The sequence below is a fragment of the Zingiber officinale genome, chromosome 2B (genome assembly GCF_018446385.1).
Source record: "Zingiber officinale cultivar Zhangliang chromosome 2B, Zo_v1.1, whole genome shotgun sequence".
Lineage (NCBI taxonomy): Eukaryota > Viridiplantae > Streptophyta > Magnoliopsida > Zingiberales > Zingiberaceae > Zingiber > Zingiber officinale.
In genome coordinates, this window is record NC_055989.1 from 116,615,715 (window position 1) to 116,643,050 (window position 27,336).

The following is a 27,336-nucleotide window of genomic DNA, read 5'->3' on the forward strand; positions in this document are numbered from 1 at the left end:
AGGAAGCTGAATAAATTCTTTCCTTGGCGCAGGTCAGCCAAATCCTTGGCCACGAAGCAAGATATTCCATTTGGTGCAAACTATTCCTTTAGGCCGATCCAAGAGAACAGAGACGAGAAGGGGATGGGATTGCAGTGGGTGATCTTGACGGGCGTGGTCGCCGCCGAGGCACTGGTGGCGGCTTTGGTGACTCTCCCTGCCCCGCGGGCCATCAGATCGCGGATTGTCGCTTTAGCGTCGTTCCTCCTCCAGCCCGCCGCCAGCGTCCTCCCTTTTGCTGCTTTTCAGCTCTTAGGTGAGTTCATCCTTACGCCATCTCCATCTCACTTTTGATCGGGGTGCCCATTGACTTCGACGGTTGAATACTTTTGGCTAGATATACGTTGGAAAAACGAGCATCGTCTGATGTGCACCTCCGAGATCTGTACAATCGAGGAGAGGACTCGTTATGAGAAATCTGTAAGAATTTCCCTTTCGTGATTAATTTAGCATTTCCTTCTCCAACGATATACATAACCATTTAGGTAAACAGAAGGGCATAGCTTTGGGATATTTGGATCGGAGTTGACAACTACTACTGATTGAATTAATTATTTTGTGTTTCAAAGGGGGAAAAATAGTTATGAAAGAAAATGTTAATACTTGGGCGAAAAGATTATTTGATTGTCCCTGCAAAACTCAAGACATTATATAAATTGAGAAAATATGTTCAATCAAGCTACACTGAAAGCAATAAATTTACCTAGTTCACAACAATATGTGACTACTACATCCATGGGATAAGAAGAAGAATTTAATATTCAAACAATTCAAAATAGTACAAGTTTTAGGTGCATATTCTGTAACAACAATGTTTGAAAAAAATGTAACGGCAAAAACCGCCTAAATCACAAAGTTGAGAATCAAGAGCTTAACAGAAAGGACGATTTCTTGCAAAACCACAAAAAAGTTCTCAAGAGTAGTGTTTAGATTTTTTATTTTATTTTTTTCTTTCTGAGGAGTCCTTTTACAAGATGAAGACGGGCTATTCCTAAGAAGCACCAAGAAAAGCCCTATAAAACCTCCAATATCGAGTTGCAGGTAACCATTTTATTTTGGATTTTTATTTCATCACAATTACTCTCAAGTAACATATGACAAAGAGGTCTTGTCATATTACCCCTAACGGCCTAACGTGGACAAACTTTTGCCACTAGAAAACCATCTAAGTAGCCTACAATTGGTATCAAATGGTGTGACTTTAACTATTTTGAATTACCGCCCTAGTTACTACTTGATGCAGATTACCACTCTAAGTTGGTAGTTAATTAACAATGATTATTATATTTCTTAATTTATTTAGTGGTTTCCTAGTGTATCATAAAACCAATTCTATAAAAGTGTCTAGCTTTTAATTTTTTTTATTAATAAGAATTCTATTTTGTTTCTCTATGTGAGATTCTCCTCATGGGAGGCTTATGTTTTTTTTTGATGCTATATCAATTCGTATTTGAATCAAAATTTGGTTTGGTTCTATACTTCCTCTCTTTGTGTTCTCTATTGTTTAACTCTTGCCTGCCTTCTATCAACCGATGCCACCTCGTGTCGTTGCTATGACCTTGCTTCCCTTTTTTATTCTATAAAGAAATCCCTTGTTTCTCCCCAATTCACTGCGCATGTGCCTATACATGCGCTCTTCTGCCATGCCTTCTGTGCCCCCCTCCACCTCAGTGTCTACGCACCTCCAATAGACATGTCACTCACCCTTTGATCTTATCCTTCATTGCCCCTTTCATTCATTGTAGATGTGCTTACAGGAGCTAGCCTAATGGTTGTCGTTGACACACTCCCCTCTACTTGTCACCACTTTCCCCTTTACATTAGACTGAAATTGGTGTTCATCCACTAGTGCAAGACCCACATGACGACTCCAACAACTCCTTTTCCTTTGAAGACTCCTCCCTAAAGTACGTCTAGTGCTTCATCCCTGATCTGGTGCACTATGCCCAACATTGTGGCTCCCACCCCCCACCACCCCCCTGCTGCCCTGCCCTGCCCTGCCGACTCGAGTGAGCTACGCATGATTTTGCCTCTACCTAAGTGAGCTACGCATGACATTGCCTTCACTTGAGCAACTCACCTACTCTTTGCCTATGATTCTATCAACACTATTGATTAGCATGTCGAACATGAGATTGACAATGATGATCAACTCTTGCATCATTATTCTCAATGGCCTCTAGTTTGAACACTTACATCAACTCAGTAATTGTATTCGCTCATTGAATTTTTTATTTAATTTTTTATATTAATTAATCCCAATCCACTTATCATTTTCTCATATTATATATTCCTACTTCTAAAAAAAAAATCATAACCTAATTTATTTGGGCTTTTACTTGTTCCTTTATTTAGCTTGTTAGAATATTCCATTATTAAAGAGGTTGATGGTTGGTATAAGACGAAAACTATCAATACTAATCCTAAACTCGAATAAAAAAGGTTGAGGGTTGCATGAAGTCATCTTCAAACATAGTCAAATATTCTATAAATGGATCCATCAATGGTAGGTATAAGACGAGCTTAAGATCCTACAACATAGAGTGGATGAGCTAGAATGGATTAAAGACTATATGGTGAGTATAGTCAATAAATTGACAGAGATAGGTCCTTAGCCAACAAAGCACACATGTCATCTAGCCCCCATGACCTTCATCTAGACAACACATGCATCGTGATCATTATTTCACTCTAGAAGTAGATTTCTTTTTGAAACCCACACCCAACTCAAGCTTAGTTAGTCGACATGCACCATCTAAATCAAAAGACCTTTTGATTGGGATAATATTGAGCCAAAACAAAGATGTACAATTTACAAAAAATCAAATTTATTATATTAAAAAAGAAGTAACGAAGAAGTACCATCAAAGTGCTTAAGATACTATGCCGTAATAGGAGCTAAATCCATCATAATTTGGGTAAATATAAAGTGAATTGATGGAGGACATTCCAATGCACAGTTGTCAAAAGCGCGAGGTGCAAAGCGCTTGAGGCTTAAAGCGCAAAGCGAAGCACACACTTTACAGAGAAAAACATAATAAATAAAAGGACTTGTATCTATTAGAAGTCTTTGAAAATTCAAATGACCATAAACAAAATATTCTTTGATGAAACTGTAGATTATTCAAAAAACGAAAAATAAATTAAGTCTTTGAAAATGTGATAGATGAAATATCAAATATCAAAATAATCATCTTCATTATCCAAATCTACGTTAGCTCCATCGCTTGATTTGTATCCATCGGTATCTTCTTCTTTAGTTTCACTTTCATCATCATGGTTAATCTTTTCTTTATCTACAAGACTAGTTTGAGATGAAGATTGCTTTCTTTTTATTAAAGCAGATGATGATGCTTTTTTTTGAAGAAGACGCATTTCGAGATCGAAAGCCATATGCATTTTCACCAACCCCAAATGCTCGTGCTATATCACTCCAATGCAAATCTTCACCTTGATAGACAAAATCATTATCATTGTCTCTATCTCATCCAATTTTCTCAACAACCATTCATTACTATCATTTATCTTTGACAAAGTAATAGGATCAATCTTATTTCGCATGTCATACCTTCGCCTCAAAGCTCTTGTACTTGATATATACCAAATCATTCAATCGTTGTTGAGACAACCTATTTCTTTTCTTAGAATGTGTCTATCAAAAAATTAAAAAGTAAAAAGTTAAGTCCATAATATAAATTTTAATATCTATTAAAAAACTCCAGCTTGTTCAAAAACACTAATTACGTTCACATCTTGAAGAAGAGCATGTGAGGTTCAAAAGCTTCATTGCAAATGTTTTTAATTCGAAGTTGATACACCATAAGAAGACCACCAATCAGTTTGAAACACAAAAACATATAAGATTAACTTTATTACCATCCAATATTGATATTGCACAAAATATTATTTACAGATTTACTTGATGATTTTGAAGTTCTTTGTCTGACTGCAATTAACAAACCAAAAAGTCCTGCTTTATTATATTTTTCCAATTGATTCGTAATTTTATCATGTAAATCCTCATCTTTCACCAATCTAGATTTGTACTTGTACAAACCTTCTATCACTTCCGTATCATTTTCTATGTCAGGGTTTTAAAATTTGAATTAGCAATATTCGAATATGCAGGATTTTTCAAATTCTCTATTATTGTAATTTTTCATTTTCTAATTTTATTTTGTCAAAATATTCTAGTTGACAAGATCTTACTAAAGTTTCTTTTAGCTCTTTGTTTTCTATTAATAATTTTTTATTCTGATTTTCTAATTTACAGGAATTTTTTTATAACATTTTAATAAATTCATATAGCTGGTCAGTAGGTAAAGACCGCACCTGACTTACCTTGTCGATCCTATTATCTGAGGCTTCCCTTGTAGAGTTGCTTTCTTCTGACATTGCTCCCCCTTCATCGATGCTCTTGATGCTCATCTCTAATGAGCTTGTTTCATCACCTTCTTCGTGACTTGCCATCAGCGCAAGTCCGGCGTAGGTTTCAATCTCTGATTCTGATGACGTTTCATCCCATGTCGCCTTTAGGTTCTTGTGCTTCTTTTGCTTCACTTGTCTGTCCTTTTCCTTGTTCTTCAGTTTTGGGTAGTTGTTTTTGACGTGCCCTGCTTCATTGCAATAATAGCATCTTACTTTTCTCTTTCTTCTTTTGACCTACACTTGATTAAACTTATTAGTATTAAAAAATCTTTTAAACTTCCTTACCATGAATGTTGTTTTGTCATCATTGAGAGAAGTTTCGGATTCTGGTTTATCCATTTTTGTCTTCAAGGCAATGTTGTGCTTCGACTCCTTTAGATCTACATATCTTGATTCATGAATTTGAAAAGTAGAAAATAATTCTTCTAAATTGCTTACCTTTAAGTCCCTAGAGATGAAATATGCATCTACTAGGGAAAAACGTTAAGTGCATATCTTAGCGAATCTCGGTTGGTTACCTTTTATTAGAGATTCTTGAGTCTGATGATGGGTTCTTTGATTCTTGAGTGGAGGTGTGCGACGGTTTCACCTTCTTCTAATTGGAGGTTACTATTTAGTTCTGGAGCAGGTCTTGGCTCACAAGTGTTGCCTCTGAGGTTCCTTCGTGTAGTTCCAGGAATTTCTCCTAGAGCTCCTTGGCTGACTCATAGGCTCTAATCCGGTTGATTTCTTGAGGCAGTAGAACGCTCAACAGATGAAATTTTGCATTGCCGTTTACCTCAAAGTCGGCTTGCTCCTTTTGCTCCTTTTTCATCCTATTCTTCTGCCTTTCCTTTGTTGATCCTTTGGTGTAACAAAATCATATCTCATTATTATTAATAATTCAAAGGCAGTTTTGAAGAATACTTCCATCTTCTTTTTCTAAATCGCGAACTCTCCCTCGAACTTAGGCGGGTAGATGCTTGGTCCAACCATTATCTTCCGTGCTTTGGTTGGTAGTTAATCCTTCTGAAGCTTTTGGGCTTTGATATCACTTGTTGGTCCCTTGTGCCCGGCAAGAGGGGGTGAATTGCCCTGCACAAGATAAAACAAGCAAGACCTTTTTCAACTCGATTGGGCTTTATCAATTACATAAATAAAATATAAAGCAACAAAAGAAATTTTTACTTAGTTGACAATTAGAGGATTACTACTCTAAGGAATGTAAGCTCACTATCAAGATCTCTTTCTCAAACAGAACGTCGGAGGTAGAGAAAACTCGTACACGGAAATTAAGCTCGTAAACTAAAAACAGAACTAGAATTGAAGTACAGAGTGTGTTGTATTAGAAGAGAAGATTAGGACTCTATTTATAAGCCTGCTGGTCGGTCAACACTGGGCGCCTGGAATGGGTTCGGGCGCCTTCGTGTGGATAAAACTTTATCAACGAAGACAACGACTCGCTGAAGATAAGTTTATTGGTTAGGGCGCCCCTGGACGAGACGCCGAGGGGATCCAAGCGCTCGGACCAGTAGGGATGACAATGGGTCGGGTTCGGGTCGGATTCTATATCCTTCGTCCCCATACCCATCGGGTATAGGATCTCCGATGGGTATACCCATACCCATTAAATGATCGGATATCTTCTATAGTTATAGTTTTTCTTCTTTCTATCTAACTATTATCATTCAATAAAAATATATTAAAATTAACAACCTATTAAAAAATATATATATAATTAAAAAAATAGATTAAATATCTATATAGTCTCCCCCTAATATCAACAAAAATAGTAAGTTAATTTTGGAAAAAGAAAATTTTCTTTAATATATGTATATATATTATTTAATCAGGTATTCGGGTGTGAGCAAAAATTCGGAAAAACCGAATTAACCGAACTGAACCAACCGAATTTAGAAATTCGGTTCGGTTAATTCGGTTTTCGGTTTTTTTAAAAAAATTAGGTTCGGTTTTTTATTAATTCGGTTCGGTTTCGGTTTTGAATTTTGTAATTCGGTTAAACCGAATAAACCGAATAAGAATAGTATTTTAATTACTTTTTATTTTAAAATATAATTAATTAAATAAAATCTTTATTTTTAAAGGAAAAACCGAATAGGGTTTTAAAATTCGGTTAATTCGGTCAATTCGGTCGAAAATCGAATTAACCGATATTTTATCGGTTCGGTCGGTTCGGTTTCATAGGGAAATTCGGTCGGTTCGGTTGGTTGAAAAGAAATTCGGTTTATTCGGTTTTCGGTTTATTCGATTCGGTCGGTTCGGTTTTGACCGAATGCTCACCCCTATTCAGGTCGGGTATCGGGTATTGATAGTCCCTCCATACCCTCCTCCATTCGGGTCGGATGTCGGATCCTCTATCGGGCTCGGGTGAAATTGCCATCCCTACGGTCCAGGTCCGGGTGCCCCGACCGTCCGGACCCATTCCAAAGAGAGAACTCAACAAATTCAACAATATGTTGGGAGATGAGTTTGTTTAAATAGAATCTCATTCAATGCTGTAGATAATGATAGCTTCAAGCAACTAATGGAGTTGAAAGAACAAAGCAACTGCTGAAGAAACATAAAGAATGGGCAAAGAATTGGTGCTCGTTCATGATAGATGCATGAAGTGATAGAAAAAGAAGAAACATCTTAAATTTGTGTGTTAATTGTCCGCAGGATACTACATTTTAAGAGTCTAAGGAGTTTTTAGACGATGCACATACAACTGAACTTATTTTTGAGTACGCTGACAAGTGTGTTGAATAAGTAGAAGTTCAGAATATTGTTTAGATTGTAATAGATAATGCCACTAACAATATGACTGTAGCTAAATTGATGAAAGAAAAGCGACCTGAGATCTTTTGGAGTTCATATGCAACTCACACCATTAATATCATGCTTGAAAGTATTGGCAGGCTTCCAAGCCAAGTCTTTTACCATTTTTATTTATGCTCACCATAAGACTTTGACATTGATGAGAAGTTTCACGAAGAAGAGAGACAATCCGGCTAGGAGTTATCAGGTTTGCATCAAATTTCTTCATGTTGCAAAGTTTGATTGAAAAAGAATCTAGTGTAAGGGCATGTTTACAAGTGAGAGAAATGTAAATGGTCAAAACAAAAGGGAAATTGGCTTACTATGTGATGAGCATGAGTTTTTGGAATGATGTGACCCTTTGTTTTAAAATATTTGCTTCTTTGTTAAAAGTTATTCGATTGGTAGATGGAGATAAAAAGTCATCCATGGGATTTCTATATGGGGAGATTCAAGCTAAAGAAGATATTAATGTGGTCCTGAACAACGTGGAATTAAATTATTAGTCTATCATAGTGATTATTGAGTCAAAAATGAAAGATAGACTTGATACATCATTGTATACCATTGTATTTTTGTTGAATCCTTATTTTTTCTATATAGATAGTTCTATTGCTCTTTATGAGAAGAATGCAACGAGGATTTTTGAATGCGTGAAAGTTTTGCATGCCAATGACTTAGATTTACATGATACAATTATTAACAAGGAATTTACAAAATACAAAGACATATTGGGTTATTTGGGAAAATATTGGCAGCAAAAGCATTAAAAAAAAATGATGATACATTTGGTCCATGTGCATGGTGGAGTATATACGGTGCTCACACATCCAACTTGCTAAGAGTGACACTGAGGATACTTTTATTAACTATAAGTTTATGTGGGTGTGAAAGAAATTGAAGTGCATTCGAAGGAGTAAGGTTTAAACTAAAGTCTTTAATTAAAGTAAAGTATTAGTTTCATGTTATTGACTATAATATGTACTCTCTGTTTTTTTTCAAGATTCATACATTTAAAGAAGAAAAATAGGTTGGATGTCGACATGTTGAACACACAAAAAAGAGAAAAAGAAAGGAATGCCGATGTGTTTTTTGCAAAAAATATTCAAATGCATAAGGTTGGATTGTGGATGGTGAGGAAGATGATGAAGTTAAATTAGGTTCGGGGCTCACATGACAAATGGTTGATGAAGCAAGTGGAGCAGATGAAAATCTACAATCTAGAAGAAGCTCTAGAGTGTGAGAACTTCACGAGGATTTGCATAAGAAGAAGAGGATCACAATAATTTGTTCAATGAAGAACAAGTTGTTGAAAATTATGGAGAAGTAGAATAAATATGTGATATTTGATTGTGTAATTTGAACTCATTTTAAATTTGGTGTTTTTGTGTTGGAGTATGTGATTTATTATGTAATTTATGTTGATATCGTGGAATCTGCCTAGCGACGCCTAGTCTCCGCTTAGGAGGCACTAGGGTGGCGCTTAGCGAATCAAAAGTCAATACCTATATTCTAAAAAATGTGCTCAAAACTTGCGGGCAAGTTCCTAACATCTCAGCGGTCACTATTTGAAGATTAGAAGAATATTTGTTAGCCAATTATGTTTTAGGTGCTCCAAGATCTTTGCATAAAATAACAGAAATAATTTTAAAAAATGTTCTACGATACTTGTCGTTACTCTACGTAGTAGGATAAGATTTGATTGTTGTTCTATGATATTCGTTTTTGATGTAATAATAGTAATATTTGAAAATCCTCTGATAATACTTTGTAGTGTATTTGTCGAGGCACTCAGAACTGCCAAAATATTGTGTTGTGGCGATAAGGCATGCATTTATTACCTGATTCTAAGATGTGACGCCATGTACAATGTGCTTGGTAGCGGGTGAATTGACTCTTGCAAATTCACTTGCATGTACCAAAGCTCCAACATTATTTTACTCCATACAGAATTGTTGATGCCTAGGGCTGCCATCAGCTCAAATAGAGTAATTCTAGGGCTGTCATTATTTGAAGATTAGAAGAATATTTGTTAGCCAATTATGATCTAGGTGCTCCAAGATCTTTGCATAAAATAACAGAAATAATTTTAAAAAATGTTCTACGATACTTGCCGTAACTCTACCTAGTAGGATAAGATTTGATTGTTGTTCTATGATATTTGCTAAAATGCACGTTTTTGATGTAATAATAGTAATATTTGGAAATCCTCTGATAATACTTTGTAGTGTATTTGTTGAGGCACTCAGAACTGCCAAAATATTGTGTTGTGGCGATAAGGCATGCGTTTATTACCTGATTCTAAGACGTGAGGCCATGTACAATGTGCTTGGTAGCGGGTGAATTGACTCTTGCAAATTCACTTGCATGTACCAAAGCTGATGCAACCCATCTAGCATTATTTTACTCCATACAGAATTGTTGATGCCTAGGGCTGCCATCAGCTCAAATAGAGTAATTCTAGGTTTCTTCACTGATTTGATGTAGAATTATTGATGGCGAGGGCTGCCATCAGCTCAGATAGAATAATCCTAGGGTTCTTTGTTGATATGCTGTAGAATTATTGATGGCCACGGCTGCCAGCAGCTGAGATAGAGGAATCCTTGGTTTCTTCAGTGTTATGTAATTGGAGGTTTCATTTGTATTGCGGCATGATAAATAACAATGGCATGGTTTTCCGCTTGTGCAGATATTTAAAGCACAGAGGAACGTTCTTCTCTGTATATCAGCATGCCTTCATTATTGGTATGAAATATCTGATCACCTTGGATATGTAGGAAGCATTCCTGAAATTTTATTAAATATTTTTATTTGCAGGTGTATCTTCCGGATTTGCCAATATCACAAGGAGATCAAGGAACTTGAAGAAACTGAGAAGAGTCTCAAGGAAGAGTAATCATATCAGGTGAGGTGCTGGTTAATTTATGAGATGACTTTTTTTCCAAATAAATACTAAATTAACCTTGGATGAGATGACATTCTTTATTGTAGTAAGAGCATTGTGTATTTCTGTTTTTTTTTGTTTCTAAGTTGATTCTTTTTTAGTAGCAACTGCTATCATGCATAGTTTAAAATTAAGAGCCGTGCCGGTATTTTGATTTATGACTAGAATAATCATATTGTGATATCATATTGTGCCGTGTCAATATGATTTTGATATTTTTAAAATATAAAATATATTAATTAAAAAATATTATTATAATATTTGATTAGTATAGACACTTTTATTCGATTAAACAAATATTTTAAAAATTAAGATCTAGTAAAAATCAATTTAGGATTAACTAAAATGTGACATGATGATTAAAATCAAATATATTTAAATTAAATTGAATTGAATTTATTTTAATTAGTTTAAGAAGGAATTTTCTTTCTTATGTATTTAATGAGGAAAGGATTAAGGAAAAATATTTTCAAGGAGAAGCAAAATTTTTTCATGTGTTTAAGCATGAAAGGAATAAAAAAAGAAATTAAAATACCGGAAAAAAGAAAGAATTACCATTAAAAAAATAAAAAAGGGAAAAAATTACAAGTTACAAAAATAAAGAAAAAAATAAAAATTGAAAAACAAACTAGTAGCCTCGTGGTCTCATGCGATCGCCGCCATCTCGTGTGAGGACTTTGTGCGTCGTGGGGTCTCGCACGAGGCCTCTGTGCAACCTTGAGGCCTTCGTGCGGTTGTGGGGCCTCAACCTTGAGGCCTCTGTGTGGCCTCCGTTTGGACACGGGACCTTGTGCGATCAGGCAGTATCAGTGCTATGTCAATCGGTGGGCGGAATGATAAGTTTCTCATGTGCCGACCAGTAGGCTATGAGGTTTTAAACTATGCTATCATTTATAAGAACCTCAATTATAGAATGATTTAAATTAGGGATGAGTAACTTATCGAACCGATCAAATTTAAAAATTTTAATTTGATTAATTTAGAAATTTATTTTTTTTTAAAAAATATTTGTTATATGGGTTTATGGGTTTAATTGGTTCGGTTTCAGTTTTAAAGGTCGAAATTTGGTGAAAACTTTTTAACTGAATAAATCCGGATAATAAAAATTCCTAATCCAGTAGGCCGGACGTGGCACTCTTAATCGACTGCCCCTTTGCACTTTGCTCTCCAATTGCTGCTCTACTATCTCTCTGTTTCCCTATGTCATGGCATCCCTGCATGGCGTCGGAGGAGGGCGGATTGGGTGGGAAGACCTGTCACGATCAGAGAGGAAGTCGAGCGATCCGGTCCATGCCGTGCCGTAGGGGGGGGGGGGGTGCTTATAGCAAATTAGATGGATAACATCAAGTATGCTTCTCCATATTATCTAAAAGGCGTGTTGTTTGAATTTTCTTCCCATTTTTTTTGTAGGATAGGAAACTATCTACTATCTTTTCTGAAAACTTTTTTGTTGTTCTCTGACCAAGGCCGCAGCCCTCCCGACTCTGGTGTTCTTGCTTTTTCGGTGGTGATTATAAAATCTCGGTTAATTTAGTTTTCAACCGAATTTGATTTGGTTTAATAGTTTTTGTCAAAATAAATTCAGTTGGTTCGGTTGACTCGAAAAAATTCAGTTTGTTCTATTTCGGTTAATTCAGTTGGATTTTAATCGAATACTTAACCCTAATTTTAACCTACTTTACATTTTAATGACATTGAGAAAGTCTTAGTTGAGTAATGTTAATATTCTATTATTTAATATGGATATAGAAGAGTAGGATATTGATGAAATTTGAATATAATGGAATTTTCTAAAGAATCTACTATTTTTTTCATTACCACTATTTTAAAGAAGTAATGACCAATTAGTTCAACCGTACATGCAACAATAATCTAGGTCATATATTGCACCAAAAAAAAAAAAACACGGCTCACATGTACCAACAATGTGTCGTAAAATTCCAAAGAGTCCCCAAGATGTCTTATGAGATGGCAAGGTGCTGAATTTTCGATAAATAAATTTATCACAAAAGGATTTACAAATATTCTCTTTGTTTTTTTTTTTCGGTTGGGCAAACAAGCATACTATTTGTGACATATTTGCTATTTAAAAATTTAATTTTGCAAATATGCTATTGTGAAACTTAAACATCTTGCATAAATTTGCATAAATGTATAATTATTTCTTTTTAAAATAAAGACTGATGATATACCACTTTAACTTTAAACACTTAATTTGAACATTTATTAATATTTTAAGTATTTTTAAATTATTATGTTTATTTAATATTTTAAACTTACGTATATTTTAGAATGATTTGAATATGAAAAAAAAGTCAATAAAATATAAATGAACAATAAATTAAAATATGTAAAATTATAGCAAGGATATTTTTGGTAGATATTTGTAAGTTTAGGATGGCATATAAGCAATATCAACTTATGTAATGATAAATATGTTATATATTATTTTAATGTAAATATGTATTTATGCTTTTAAAAAAAAAAATTGTTAAAAATTATATAATCCTTTTGCATCAATAATACATTTACTGTTGGGACCGGTAGGTTGGGATGGCCAATGCACACAAGAGGGGAATGGGGTGGATAGAGCTTTCTAAACTACTTTGCTATGAGCTTAGCAAGGTCACATTAGTATCGGTGGATATATAAATTCAAATACAGGCACTTAAAATCGCTAATAAGGTGTTTATATGGTTCATTTACCCCTAAGGCTTCTACTCTATAGCCCATGATCTATTGATGGATCTCTTCCAAAAAGCCACTATCTTTTTCCTTTCTAGTCATCGTTTACAAGATCAACCCAAGCGATTACAAAAGGAGGCTAGAAATGCAAGGGAGAGACTTCTAAGAGGGATCTAATAAAAAAACCACTATTTCGCCAAGTTTCAAATCTCCATCGAGCTCCTTATTTATATAGCTTTTAGCTCCTTTTCATCTTCATGTGTTGTTCAACTTATCTTCTGCTGATCAATTGACTGCTAGTAGTCAACTACCTATGTGAATGACTACTTAAATCGACTAAAGTCCCCACATACTGTCTCTATAGTAGCTTTTAGGTCATCCACCGTTGTAGCACAACTTTGTCACATTAACTCCTTTCTACTTTTCTATTGTAGCATCACTTGACTACATCCCAACATCTACTATAAGTTAGTTGCCCTATCTATTGAGCCACACATATATGCAGACACAAAAAAAAAAAAGTTTGCTGGCTCCTTAGTTTTAGTCCAATGATTAGGCAACTCAGCTCATTAATCAATTGAAGTTGATTAAAATTTGACACTGAATGATCGAGTCTCATGGCTAAGTTGAGTTCTACCTTGTCCCATACATATAGGTCAATCAACTCTCATAACTAACCATTAGAGTTTTACATTTACAGCTTGATGTTGCCCTATGGTTGTCTTGTTTGGTTACTCTTCCCTTAGATGAGCCGAGAACTTGACATGTTCCATGACTATCCCTTGTTTGTTTATTCATCTCTTAGATAAATCGAGCTCTTGCTCACTCTATATTTAATCCTTCACGCTTCACCTACATAGTGTGCTTCTATTGGCTGTTGTTAACATTGCCTATGACGCTTCTAGTCCTAAGTTCTTAGGATGCTCCATGCCATCATTTTCTAATCTCTATAGACCTCAAGCTAACGAGTTGTCAACTAGGCTGCGTCAAGTCATGCTCTAACACAACCTCAGTGCATACCCTTGGTCACCTTATATAACCTTCTCTGATCTTTATGGTCCTCTAAGTCACTTAGGCAGCGTTTGGTTTGGTTATTTTTTCATTTTCAATTTCTGAGAAAAGGGAAAACATTGTTTGGTTGGCAATTTCCACATTTATTTTCTAGAGAAGGAGATGTCATTTTATGGGAAAATAGAGCATTTTCTAAGAAAAGGGAAAACGTTCGTTTTTTTAGAAAATGAAAATGAAACCAAATGATCTCTTAGAGTGTCACCTTAACTATGCTAAGGCATCATCAATATAACATCGACCCCGTCTAATAATAAGCTCTCCCTTCTCCATATATGCTCTTATAAGTCCCTCTACATTCAAACACATATCAAATATAAGACAAGGCCCAACTTAAATCCTTTGTCCAAACATCAAAATCCAAGATTGAATAGGATTACTCGGGGCACTACTACTAATAGCTCTCTTTTTAATGTTCGACAATCCACTTTAGGAAACCAATTTAATGCACACCATGCAAATGTGACATAGTCTTAGGCTCCTCCACTTTAGCCTCTTCTAGAGGTTATTTTTATTTTATTTTTTTAAATTCATCATTAGAGAAGAGGTTCCCATAACCTTTTCTCTCATCTCCTTTTAATTTTAGTCTTTCTCATACTCAACATGTTTCTAAATTCCCACTTATACCCCCCCCCCCCCCCCCCCCTAATTATTGGTCTCATCACGCATCTATATAGATCTTTAACTTGTATTCAAAGTCTCCTAATAGACGGCCAACATGAATATCAAGTTCCCTTATCATTCCCTAAGCTGAATGTACTAATTTAACCTTTCAACCATGGTATACAATTTCGAGCAATGCCGGTTGGCACGAGCAAAATTTGTCATTGCACTATGATCCGTGCCAACCCGCAAGTACACAATCGTCATCAAGCAATAAAAATATCGTCCTTTGGGATTGTGTTATTGAATACACAGTAGGCTATCTCGACGAAATCGAAGTGAGGAATTAACTCTAATAAGAAACTAAACTAAACTAAGAGCACTGGTTTCGATTTAACCGTGATGAGTGATGCGTATTGACAAATCATATATGGTTTCTTCTCACAACGTCAGACTACTCATGAAGGTGATTTATCCTCAAGTAATCAATGTTTCCTCTCAAAATACAATGATATGTTTATCTTGACACAACTCCTATTCTCATGGTAATTGAATCAAGCTAAACCCTTTAAGCTTTGTAACAGATGTTATCCTCGAGAAATTGAACTACTATCATGATAAAAAAACTTAAGTTCAGTTATATAGATCCGAGACTAAGATTCACCTCTTAGTTCGTCTCTCAATCTCTAGTAACTGCAGACATAGGCTAATATATTCACAATTGCCAACGTTTTGTTAAGCACGCTAAAACTGAATCAAAGGTAATCATGACATTAATAAGAGAAAGAAATCATAAATTCAATGTCAACATGTCATTGGGCTTCTTCCTAATCCTAGAATAAGGATACTACTCCATAATGTTGAAGATACAAGCCATAGATATCAATAAAGTATTCTACAATCTCCAAAATAAGCACAAGGGATAGAAAGAACTCGATTGTAGAAGTTTGTTCAATGCCTCTAGATGATCTCCATGTGCTCCTTGATGCTCGCAAAAATCTGTTGGCTCCTTGGACGTCTTGGAAATGACTTCTCTATAATCTTCTGTCATCATATGCCTCTAAACCACCGCCCCTTACTGCCTTTTATAGTTTTTATAAAATTAGGGAAAACCCTAATAGAATATTTTTAAAAATAGGGCAACACCGTCTTTAAACCCTAACAATCCACAACCAGACCCTAACAAGTTTTTCTAAAAATTAGGGAAAACACTAATAGAATTTTTAAAAAATAGCTGTCTTGAAACCCTAACGATCCCGTTCCATGGGCTGGCTATGAATCGTGCTATGTTGGTTCTTCTCTTTAGTGTAGGGACCACAACTATTGTACATACTATTTGTCTAGGTCGACGCTCCAACGCCAAATTTGATTTCCCGGATGATCCACTATCGTGGTGGCTGCCACTAGCTGACCATGGATTATTCTGCGATATATTTCCTCAGATTTTTTTCTCTCCAAGCAGGCTTCAATGTGAAGATCTTCACTTCTTGTCAATATAAATCAAAACACAATCATCCAAACTAAAATGATAAAACAAATAAAAATGCAAGAAGTTTACACAAAATATACTAATGGAATATAACAAATCCAAACTAAAAAGATAAAAAGAATGAAAATGTAAAAAGTTTACACAAAATATATTAATGTAATGCAACAAATGTATGCTAAATAAGACCAAAAACACGCTTGTTGACCATCATGCATGACACGGGTTCATGGCTCGTGATACCTTTGTGAGGTCGCAAATGCAACTATGACTCTCTGTGACCTTATGATGGTCTCCGCGAGGTCACGAAAGGAGTCACGACCCTCCATGACCTTGAAGTGGCCTCTGCGGGGTCACAAAAGCAGTCACAACCCTCCATGACCTCGAAGCGGCCTCTGCGAGGTCTGAAAGCATGCGTGACCTTAAAAGGTCATGGAGAAAGTTCCACGAATCTCATGGCAGTTTTGCGAAATGCGTGACCTTAAAAGGTTGGGACCTTGACGTCCGCTAGAGGGGGGGGTGAATAGCGTCTCACCCAAATCGTCGCTTCCTACAATGGTTAGTGTGCACAGCGGAAATACAAGATAAACACTAACAATAGAAAGCAAACCTAACACGTTGATTTAACGTGGTTCGGAGATAAAGCTCCTACTCCACGACTGTCCGTAAGGTGGACGATCCCGATCCGTCGGTGGATGATTCCCCGGAGAACTTCCGGCTAGCTCGCGTAGCTCCTTGTGGGTGGAGAAACCTCGCCACAACCTCGTACAAGCACGCTAGATCACTTGGGCACTTGGAGACTCTAATTAGGGTTAACCACCACTAATTTCGTCAACTTCAACCAAGCTTCCAATGCTTGGTTATATAGGCCACGGGTTAGAAAACCCCGCCTATCAGTCGACTGCCAAAATATGCAGTCGACTGCCCTTCGTGGAAATTCGACCGTTGCAGCCCAACGGCTCGATACCAACCATCTGTCCGCTACCAGTCGACTGCACCAGTCGACTGCACCAGTCGACTGATGAAACCACCAGTCGACTGCTACAGTAACGCTACAGTACTGCTACAGTACACTACAGTACTGCTACAGTACTCCTAATTTTGGGATTTTACCCCGAGTACATTCACTCAGTACTCATTCTCGCCCGACCAACCTAGACCTAGCCTTCTAGCCTCCTCCATCAGCCTTGCGTCCCTCGGATGCCTCCCCATCCTTCACGTCTTGCCTTCTGGAGCTTCCATTGACATTGTCATTGTTGTCGGACCTTCCTTTGCCAAGAGGTCGCGCCTCCGGGACTTCATCCATTGCCAAGTCACACTTGGACTTACGTTGCCAAGACTACATGCTTGGACTTACACCGCCAAGACTCATCCTTGGACTTTCCTCCTTTGCCAAGATCACACTTGGACTTATGTTGCCAAGACTACATGCTTGGACTTACACTGCCAAGACTCACCATTGGACTTTCCTTATTGTACCTGTATCCTGCACACTCACAATGCATATCAAATACAACAATAACCCTAACTTCAACCTTTGCCCAAACATCAAAACCTAGGGTACCCAGATTCCTCCAACAAGTTCCACGGATCTCATGGCAGTTTTGCGAACCACATGACGGTCTGTGAACTTGTGGTGCACCACAAGGTTTACAATTTTTTTAATTTTTTTTTAAATGGTAATTTTTTTCATGTCCTAAATTTGTATCCTATTCTTTCTCTTATTTTTTCTCTTCCATTAAGTTTTTTCCTCTTACATCATACTCCAGAGGTGCCCTAGGTCCGTAGAGTTTTTTTTTTAAGAGTATTTTTTTCTACCCTAAATTCCTATCCTAATTGTTCTCTTAACTTTTTTCTCTTTCTATTGATTTTTTTCCTCCTACATGGTTAGTTTTTTCCTTAGTTTTTTTACTTCATTCGTCTTCCTACTTAGATTGCCTAGATTACATGGTGGAAAGAATTGTATATTGTTATTATTTTTTTCTTTTTTTCATCTGTCTATGAGGATGAATAGAGAAAAACCTCTTTAAGGATGGTTATTTTTTTCCAACATCATCCACTAGATAAATAAGAAAAATAAAAACTCTTAAAAGATTTTTTTTCCCTTTGTCTATTCGTGAGATAAATAGAGAAAAAATCTTGAGGCAATAGATTCTTAGAAAAATAAAAAAATTAAGTATAATATAATTTCTAACCTTATGAAATATACTATTATGAATTAATTTATTATATATAAATTTGATTTAATTTTAAATTTATTATAATAAATTCAAATTAAATCTTAACCTTCTTAATCCTTCCATTTCCATAGCGATCAAATATTAATAGAAATATTTTTTTAATTAAATATCGAAATCGTATAAGCATGACACAATAAAGTACCCAAATTGTATTGTTCTGATTATGACCTGAAATTTTAGCATGGCTCGAAATTTTAAATCGGGCTTTGAACATTGTTTTAGTTGAGTCCCACCATGGCCCAATTGACTCTTATTTATGTTAGTTGATTTAAAATAGTTTTAGTCGACTAGGTACCTAAAAGTCTCAATCGTGCTAATTTATGAAATTCATCAAAAAATTTATAAATCCTTGAAAATTCTAAATTTTATGAACATATCTATTTGGAAAAAATAGATTTTCTTCAAAACTAATCCTAACTTCCAAATTAAACACATTCTTCAAAACTAGTTAAATAGTTTAAACAAGTTTTAGTTTTGGTTCCCATTCATTGTATCTACCAATCCCAAATTGAATGCACATATAGTGAATCAGTTTATTCACATTTCATACAAATCAATTCCATTTCATTCATCTTGAGCATATCCCTCACCCTTGATATTCCCATCACGAAAGACACCTAAATTGTGACAATTTCCTAGGATAATCTCTCTCTATTCATGCTAAAAAATGTTGCCACATCCTAAAGCACTTCTAGGAACCCATGCATCCCTTTCTTGGGATCTAAAGACCATGGGACCCAATTTGTCTCTTAGGGATCTCACTAGAGATACCATCTATTGTGACCCTTACAAGTCCAAATGTCTTCATGGCATTGTTCATCCGAGATGGCTTGCCATAATTATATGTTACCCTAACATATGATGGTCACTCATCCCTTGTTGATGAAGGTCAATATCCCAAATCCGATTTATCTTGCTTTGACTGTTGCCTACCTAAAACCATGTCTATGTTGGTGCAATCAACCTATGATTATGGTTGACCAAGATCGAATTGGATTTTGATGTTTGATGAATATGTTTGATGGTTGAGCGAGATGTCAAGTAAGCCAAGGTTGAATGGATACTTGAAAATGGAGAAGTCCAATTGGATCACGATTGACTGAACACTTGGTTGTGATGAAAGTCCTGATAGGTCATAAAAGACGGGATGTTAGGCATTTGGTAACCGAGGACCAGATGTTAGGGATGTGAGGGGAAGTCCTAACAAGTCATGGAGGATCAAGAAAGATGGATGCTAGGCAAGCGAAGTCCAAGAAAGGCCTTGGTAAGGTTGGAAGTCCTAGAGTAGTGGATTCTAGGCAAATGAAAATCTTGGTAGGTCAAGGTTGATCTGCATTAGGTATATGAGGAAGTCTCAGAGCATAGGATCTCTGGGCATGAGGAAATTTGGTGTGAATAGTATTTTTAGCCCTGATGAACAGTATTTTCAGTATGAACATTAGTTTCGGAATGATTGGTTTTTTTAGTCTAAAATTGAACAGAAAGATTTTGAATCAACTACTATAATCAAATAGAGATGGTAAAATCATCATAGAAACTTTTGAGGCGACTTCTGTAGTCGACTAAAGATAATATCATCATAGAAAAATTTTGAGTCTTGACTTCTGTAGTCAACTAATGTTTTCCCATAATGTTTAGAAGTTGGCTTGGGAAGATGACTTTACATTGCATAGTTGACTGATGTACTACAAAATAGTTGACATACTACTGATGGTTATTTTGGAAAGTGATTAATAAGGATTCTGAAGGTATGGACTTGTTATTAACACAACAGTTGACTACTGATGGTATGCAAACAGTCAACTCATAGTGATGAAGATAAAAATTTATGTGTTTGTCTTAGAGATAAAGAGGCTTTTGGAGATTCATTTAGGGTGGTTCCAGAGATGGTGTTACTGCATTCCAAGGTCGCAAAAATATTCCAAAGCAACTCTATAACAATCAAGCGATCAAGCCTTTGTAACAAGATTATGAGACAATATCCCCTATACTTTCTAACTTAATCAATCACATCCTCTACCCCTAAAACACCATATATATTTTCATCGTACATCACATCTTTGATGTGGACTCTATTGTTGATAGTCTTCTTTCCGCTTGAAAATGCATGTATATGAAATTTGTGAGATAACCTCTATATATTTATAATCTGTGTTTTCATGATTCCATTGCAATTTAATTAATTGAATATATATATATATATATAGTTAGTTAGTTAGTTAGTTAGTTCAGAATTCTTTAAAACCATTCTTGTTCGCATAGCCTGTATATGGCTATTGTAGCTTAGAATTCTATAAACCTATTCTTGTTCGCATAGCCTGTCTAGCACTTCCTTATTGTTCGATGTCTTTTAGACTTTCATAACCAATTGCAAAACCTTTCTAGCACTTTCTCACTTAATATTCCATGTATTTTGGACTTCCATAATAACTCTACACAGGCTTTAAAATATAATTGTTATAGGAAATTGTATGTTAAAGCTAATGATAGGGTAGGGGCTTAGTAATCTGGTTTCATCACATCCAGCATTACGATTTTTATACTCTTTTGTGTCTTACTCTTAGTGTTTGTCGTATTGCTAGTGTTTGAAGTTAAACATTTCAGCAACATGTCACTACCATCTTTGAAATATTTAAATTACCTGGACACATGGAGAACAAATTAGAGAGATCGTCAAGTTCCATCATTAAATACTAACAATAAGAACAAAAATATTAGTATCAAAATCTACATAAGCAGTCTATCACACACAGGTAGTTCAAGGGATCATGTTAGCATTAATCTCTCTCAAAAGTTGTACAATTCCGAGAAAAGTAATCTTGATTAATTATTTGGATGATGCAAACATAATCCTAGAGAGAGTTTAAGCTTTAAAGGTACCTTTTTTAATTTTCTACATTGCTAGAAAAATAGCACAAATAATTATATATGTTAACATAAAACATTAACATGAAGGCTCGTCATCTGGCCTTGTCTTCCATGATTCATTATATTTGGCGAGCGAGGAATAGTAGTTTCTTTGGGGAGGGATTGTTAGATAGTGAAAAGCTTCAAGAATGTGCAATCTCATGTGTATCGGTCTTTGGGAGTATACTTTGATATGACGTTGTGTTAGACATAAGTACTTTGTAGGCCTAGTGCTTGAATTGGGGTGAGTATCTAATGGGTTCCCATTAACTGATGTTGGTGATTGGGCTTGCCTAATTCAGTTTGTACCCCTTTTTCTTTAGATTTAATATATTTTTATTTATAAAAAAATAAAATTATCACATGATTTATACATCAACAAAAATAAATTGAAAATCATACATAACAAACAACAATTTTTATCTCATTAAGTGGGGTTGGTTATATGAATCCTCCTATGCCATTAACTCGATCCCCTACTTGTCATCATTATATTTATAAGAATTTTATCTTGTCATTTGAATTGATCCCCTACTATATCATTATTATATTTAAAAAAATTTTATCTTATTTTATTATCGGTAACTAAGCCTTTTTTGGTTCTCGTTCTTTATTAATGTGCATATTTATTATAGTATTGCATCATTTAATTGAGGCATTTATTCGATAAATAAGTACATGTCCTTGCCATTTTAAATTTTTCTTCAATAGCTGTAATCTTGACTTTTTCTCTGAATGTTTTCATTTCTTTTCTATCAATCCTCATATGTTTGCACATTCAACTTAACATCTTATCTCTGTCACTCATCTTTTGCTTGTGGGTATTCTTTATAGCCCAATGTTCAACTTTATATAATATAGTAAGTTTGATTACCGTTTTGTAAAATTTCCTTTAAGCTTCACCCTCCTCTAGTTAACACCCTCTTCCATTTTAACGATACTGCTTGTATCCTATAAAAAATATCTCTATCAACTCTTCCATCTATTTAAAAAAATAATCCTAGATATTTAAAGTTCTTAGTTATAGGTAACTCATAATCTTTTAGTTTAACAATTGTTTAGCTATGTCTAATACTACTAAATTTAAATTTCATATATTTTATTTTTACTCTATTAAGTCTAAAACCAAAATTCAAGCTTAGCATTTACACCCTTGTGTGTCTCATTGATCAAATGCACCATAGTAATGTGTCTTGGATGTGTCCGGTAAATTCATCCATAACTAGTGTAAAAAAGTATGAGCTTAGAGTTGATCCTTGATTTAACACTTAAATTAATCTGTTTGAAGTTTTTCACTCTTGTCATTACATCCTCATACATATTCTTAATTATTTCAATATACACTATAGTAACTTGTCATAAGTTTTTCTAGGTTAATGAATACTATGTGCAAGTCTTGCTTATTTTTCTTATACTTTTCAATTAGTTGTTTGAGAAGATGTGTAGCTTTTATTGTCGATCTTTCGGTTATGTATCTAAATTAATTTTCGATCACCTTGGTCTCATTTTTTATTTTAATTACTCTTTTTTAAAGTTTAGAAGGGGGGCATTGACGTAATGGTAAAGTTGTTGTCATGTGACCTTGAGGCCACGGGTTCAAGTCGCAGAAGCAACCTCTTGCCATATTGGATCAATTGTATGCAATCTTACCTTGCATTTTTGCAAGAGGTTGCTTCTGTAAGATTGCATACAATTGATCCAATATGGTCCGACCCTTATTTGGTCCTTGCATTGGTGGGAGCTTCGTGCACCGAGCTATCCGTTTACTCTTTTCTTAAAGTTTCATAATATGACTCATTAAGTCCTATAATTCACATAATTTTATACATCTCTTTTGTTTTTATATAGGATGACTAACACTTATCCTCTATTGATCAAATATTTTTTTTTGTTTTCAATATCAAATTAAATAATTTCATTAACCATCAATCCCCTACTTTAGACATTTTCATATCTCTATTGGAATATGATTTGGTCCAACCGCTTCCCTATCTGCCTTCCCATTTAATGCTTATTCTACTGCTAAAATTTAAATTCTCTAATAAAAAACTTCTATGATCTATTTAATTGTAGCAAAAATGTAATTACGCTCATCTTAGGCACCCCTCACACCCGTCCCCATGTCATGTGAAGGGAAGTAATGACCAAGACGCTAGGGGGTAAGAGGAGTTTTTTTTTTTTTTTTCTGAGGGCATGCGCATGTCAGAAATTGATCCTTGTCCCATTGTAGCAAATCTATCACCCTCTAGCCAACTGGGGATACCGTGAGGACTTCTCTAATCTACTTAAGTTGCTAAGATGATCACTTAAATCTTCATTAAAAAGTTGATAAAAATATCTCTTCCATTACTCTTTTTTTTCCTCATCCTTTACTAGTATCTTATTGGATTCATCTTCAATGTATCTTATTTGAGAAAGATCCCTTATTTTCTTATCTCTCGCTTTAACTATTTTCTTCTTCTCTTGTATCAAGTTGTCAATACAAGTGTTCGAAAGTTTGGTTCTTGCCTTCACTCAGTGCTTTCTAGATCTCTTTCTTGGCTATTGCATACATTTTAAAATCTTCTTCATTCTTGCAAGTATATAGTTATTAGGCTTTTCGTTGTTGTTGTACATAACAAACGCAATGACTCATCTCACGTGTAAAAAAATTAAAAATGCTAATCTCAAAGGAGTATGATGCCATGACAACAAATAAAGCTAGTGGTTTAGGGAAGGATAAACCATTGGTTTGCTGGAGGTGACTAAGTTTTAGCAACACCTTTTACGTTGTTGCAAAAAGCAAACACAAGTAGATGACTTATGCAATGACCTTTTGGCTTATTGCAAGGTCATCACAATTTGTGACAACAATTGTACTATCACAATCTGTCATTGGAGGAGGCCATTCTTTTGGAGTGATAATTGGATAGATGGTGTAAATTCAAGTCAACAATCAATAAACTATAAGGAAAGGGACAGATGTACCATGAGTTGCACAATGAAATAAATATAAAAGGGAACACGTAATTTGAGTTACACCATTAATCTCATGGTCATGTCAATGATATATACTAGTTAATTTTCAGTCTGCTCTTAGTCAATATCCAGGAAATTTCTGTTATTATCATGCCGGATCCATCCAAAGATGATTTTTAGATAGTAAGATTAGACTCCTAAACATATTATAGATAAGGAGACGTTTGAGGGGGTAAAAGGAAATGTAACATGTGGGAGATAAACATAGTGAAATGGTGATTGTCTTAATGACCAATTAAAGTTCTACTGGATGTGGATGGATCACATTCTAAGGTAGTTATTTGCTAATTCCGTACGATTGCTGCAATCTTCTTTGCACTAATGCTTGCCGTAGCAAGGTTTATGTCTCATCCATGCTGATTGACATGGGAAAACATTTCATTTTGCTCACTGATCACCTGATGGAACAGCTTGACACTTGTGAGCACCTTCAACATTGCAATCATTTCGTCGTCTCATGAGAACCTTCATCATTGCAATCTCTTTCGTGTTGTGATCTATCTCACGAGAACCTTCGGCATCATGATTTCCTCCGCATCACAATCTCCATGTTAGAATGACTTCCTTTGTATCATGATTGCCTCGTTAGAACCTTCAACATTGTGGTCTCTACATTGGAACTACCTCCTCTCCATTGCGATCTTGCAGAATTTCTTTTTCCATCTCGCAAGCCCCTTCAACATTGCGATCTCAATCTCACAGATGCTTTCTCCTCCTCTCTTTGCATTGGCTCCTCTGCGCAAAACCCTAGCATGACAGATGATCTTCTCTTCCCCTACCCAGTTCCTCTTCCTCTGACATTGACATTCTTCTCCTTTCCCTTCTCCTCAGCATCATCTTGAACTGACTAGAGAACAAAACTTCGGCTTGACTCAAGATGTCAAACCTTGGTTCATAGTTAAAAAACAATATAGGAAACTAGGTGGACTAATATGTGATCGAGCAAGAGTTTAGCAAATGATGATATATCACTGTCAAATGGACTCATTTAAATGCTACTGAAAATCTTTTTCACCTAGCATAATTTGTTTCTTGTATTGCTTTGTTTATATATATATATGTATATATATTGAAATGACATGAGCTAAAGAAAATGAGGAAATTTGTTATTCTTCCCTTTGATTAAGAACTCTGCATTGATGTTTCACATTCTGTTGTTGGGTGCTATTTGTCTGAGGGTCAATAATTATTTTGCTTTATGTAAAATGGAAGGAATATCACTTACACAAGCTTGAAACTTGATCTTGTAACCTGATATTTTCTTCATAGGTATCTCAAGTCTCAATATTTAGTGTCAATTAGATATATCTCATCTGTTCATTCGTTGAATTGTATTTGAGTGTATATCACTAGTAATATTGAGATCATAATTATGTTAACTAACTTTTAATTACAGTATAGAGCTTTTAGCACTCCCATCTCTCGTTGTTTTAACTCAAATTTTTCATCATTAGAGATATCAAATTCATTTTATCTCATGTTATCATCAATTGAAGTTACACTTAATTATTCGTTCAAGCATTTTTATTTTATCTTTCCAAGTAACTTTATACCATCTTAGTGTTTTCATCTTTGCCATAACTTTTCTAATGTACTTTTCCCCCTAAGTCTGTGATAATTTTACCAATTAATTTTATATTTACTTACTTTAAGTAATTATCGCAATGCAATTACATTCCCTACTTACATTTGAATCTTTTATCAGAGATCAGAAAAGGACTTGCATATTTTGATTTCTATTCGAAATTAAATGGCAATGGAATACCTATTGTAGCTTAAAATTTTCCTTTTCTAAATCAAAGAAATTAAATTAATAAGCAGTAGTTATTGGTGATTGCTTTGACAGAGTAGACGTTCAAAGAAAATTATTAATTGTTTAATAAGTGATTTCTTCATGGACAGATGTTTTTGAGCAATTATAGAATATATTTTGTGCATTAATACTCTTCTTTATTCTTTTTTACCCTGAGAGAATATATAATCTTAATGGCGTTGAAATATGAAGCTATTTATATTCGTCTAGTATTTGTTGGTGTCTATGCATTTGTATTTAAAGTTTGTAGTAAAGGTAGAATGAATGATTATTCTCTTTTGCTTTGTTACAGGTTTACACTTGCTTTTATCAACTTGGACGCACACTGGCAGCTTGATCTATGGCGTGTGAGACTGAAAGGAAAATCTAGATTATAAGAGTTTGCTATAGAGCGAATGGAGAATTTAGATTCTAATAACCATGAAGCTTTTTTCTTGTTATTTGCTATTTTCTGAAAATGAGATTCTTTATAGTTGTGACTATTTACTTCGTTGACGTACTATTTGAGTTTTTGGAATGTTGATAAACAAATATTCCTATTTCTGAAGAAATCAAAGGACGAAATAGCATATCCCAACAAGAAGATATGTTTTGCCTTTCCTGTGGGCGACATGGTGTCACCTTGGTTAGACCCGACCCCGGGCCGTAATCGGGTCAACGGGCCAGTTGCCCGTTGACCCGGTTCCGGTTCATTGGTTGTAAAACTGGCGGGTTGAATCGGCGGTTCAGCCACAAATTTTTTTTTTTAAAAAAAAACGGCTTGAACCGGCGGTTCATAGCCGTTGGAACCGCCGGTTAACTGGCGGTTCATAGCCGTTGGGAGGATTTTTTGGGTATTTTTTTCCAATGGTTAGGATCATTTGACTATTTTTTTATTAATGACTATGATTTAATGTCCGTTACTATCAAAACTCTATAAATAGAGAGTTCATTTTATCATTTTTCACACACATCTTCTCTACTCTTAATCTTATTTTCGTATTCTCTAATCTCTACACGCTTTCGTTTTCAATTTTCAATTACAATGGAAGGAGGCCGCGGAGGTGCATCATCTCGAGCTCGGAAGGGAAAGCAAATAATGAATCCGCGGGAGGAGAACCCCAACATTCAATCCACCGATGATGAGATCGAGCATCTTCCGAATCCGACACCCGAAACACAAGGAAGTACCGATGCAATTACTTCTAAGGTTCGGGAACTTTCTCCTCTAAAGTCTTCTATTTTTATTAAACATTTTGATAAGGTCACTCTTCCGTCGGGAGAAATGCGTGCAAAATGTAAGCACTGCAATGCTTCCTACAAATTCCAA

At 35.3% G+C, this 27,336-nt stretch overlaps 1 protein-coding gene across 2 annotated transcripts; it reads left to right on the forward strand.

Moving 5' to 3' along the window:
- Positions 1–26,509, forward strand: LOC122046888. Of its 2 annotated transcripts, XM_042607829.1 has the most exons (5): positions 1–295; positions 377–459; positions 9,953–10,008; positions 10,081–10,168; positions 26,320–26,509. In XM_042607829.1, the coding sequence occupies exons 1-4, from the start codon at positions 124–126 to the stop codon at positions 10,157–10,159; spliced, it is 390 nt and encodes a 129-aa protein (XP_042463763.1). In that variant the 5' UTR covers positions 1–123; the 3' UTR covers positions 10,160–10,168; positions 26,320–26,509. The 2 variants fall into 2 exon arrangements, with proteins under 2 accessions (XP_042463763.1, XP_042463761.1); XM_042607827.1 differs by lacking the exon at positions 26,320–26,509 and having other exon boundaries at positions 10,081–10,278.
- The last annotated feature ends 827 nt before the right edge of the window (positions 26,510–27,336 follow it).

What these genes read in the sequence shown, in the direction of transcription:
- LOC122046888 (XM_042607829.1), top strand. Translation starts at nt 124, where the DNA reads ATGGGATTGCAGTGGGTGATCTTGACGGGCGTGGTCGCCGCCGAGGCA. An exon ending in TGCTGCTTTTCAGCTCTTAG is followed by an intron (nt 296 to 376) that starts GTGAGTTCATCC and finishes ACTTTTGGCTAG; the next exon opens with ATATACGTTGGAAAAACGAG. An exon ending in GGACTCGTTATGAGAAATCT is followed by an intron (nt 460 to 9,952) that starts GTAAGAATTTCC and finishes CCGCTTGTGCAG; the next exon opens with ATATTTAAAGCACAGAGGAA.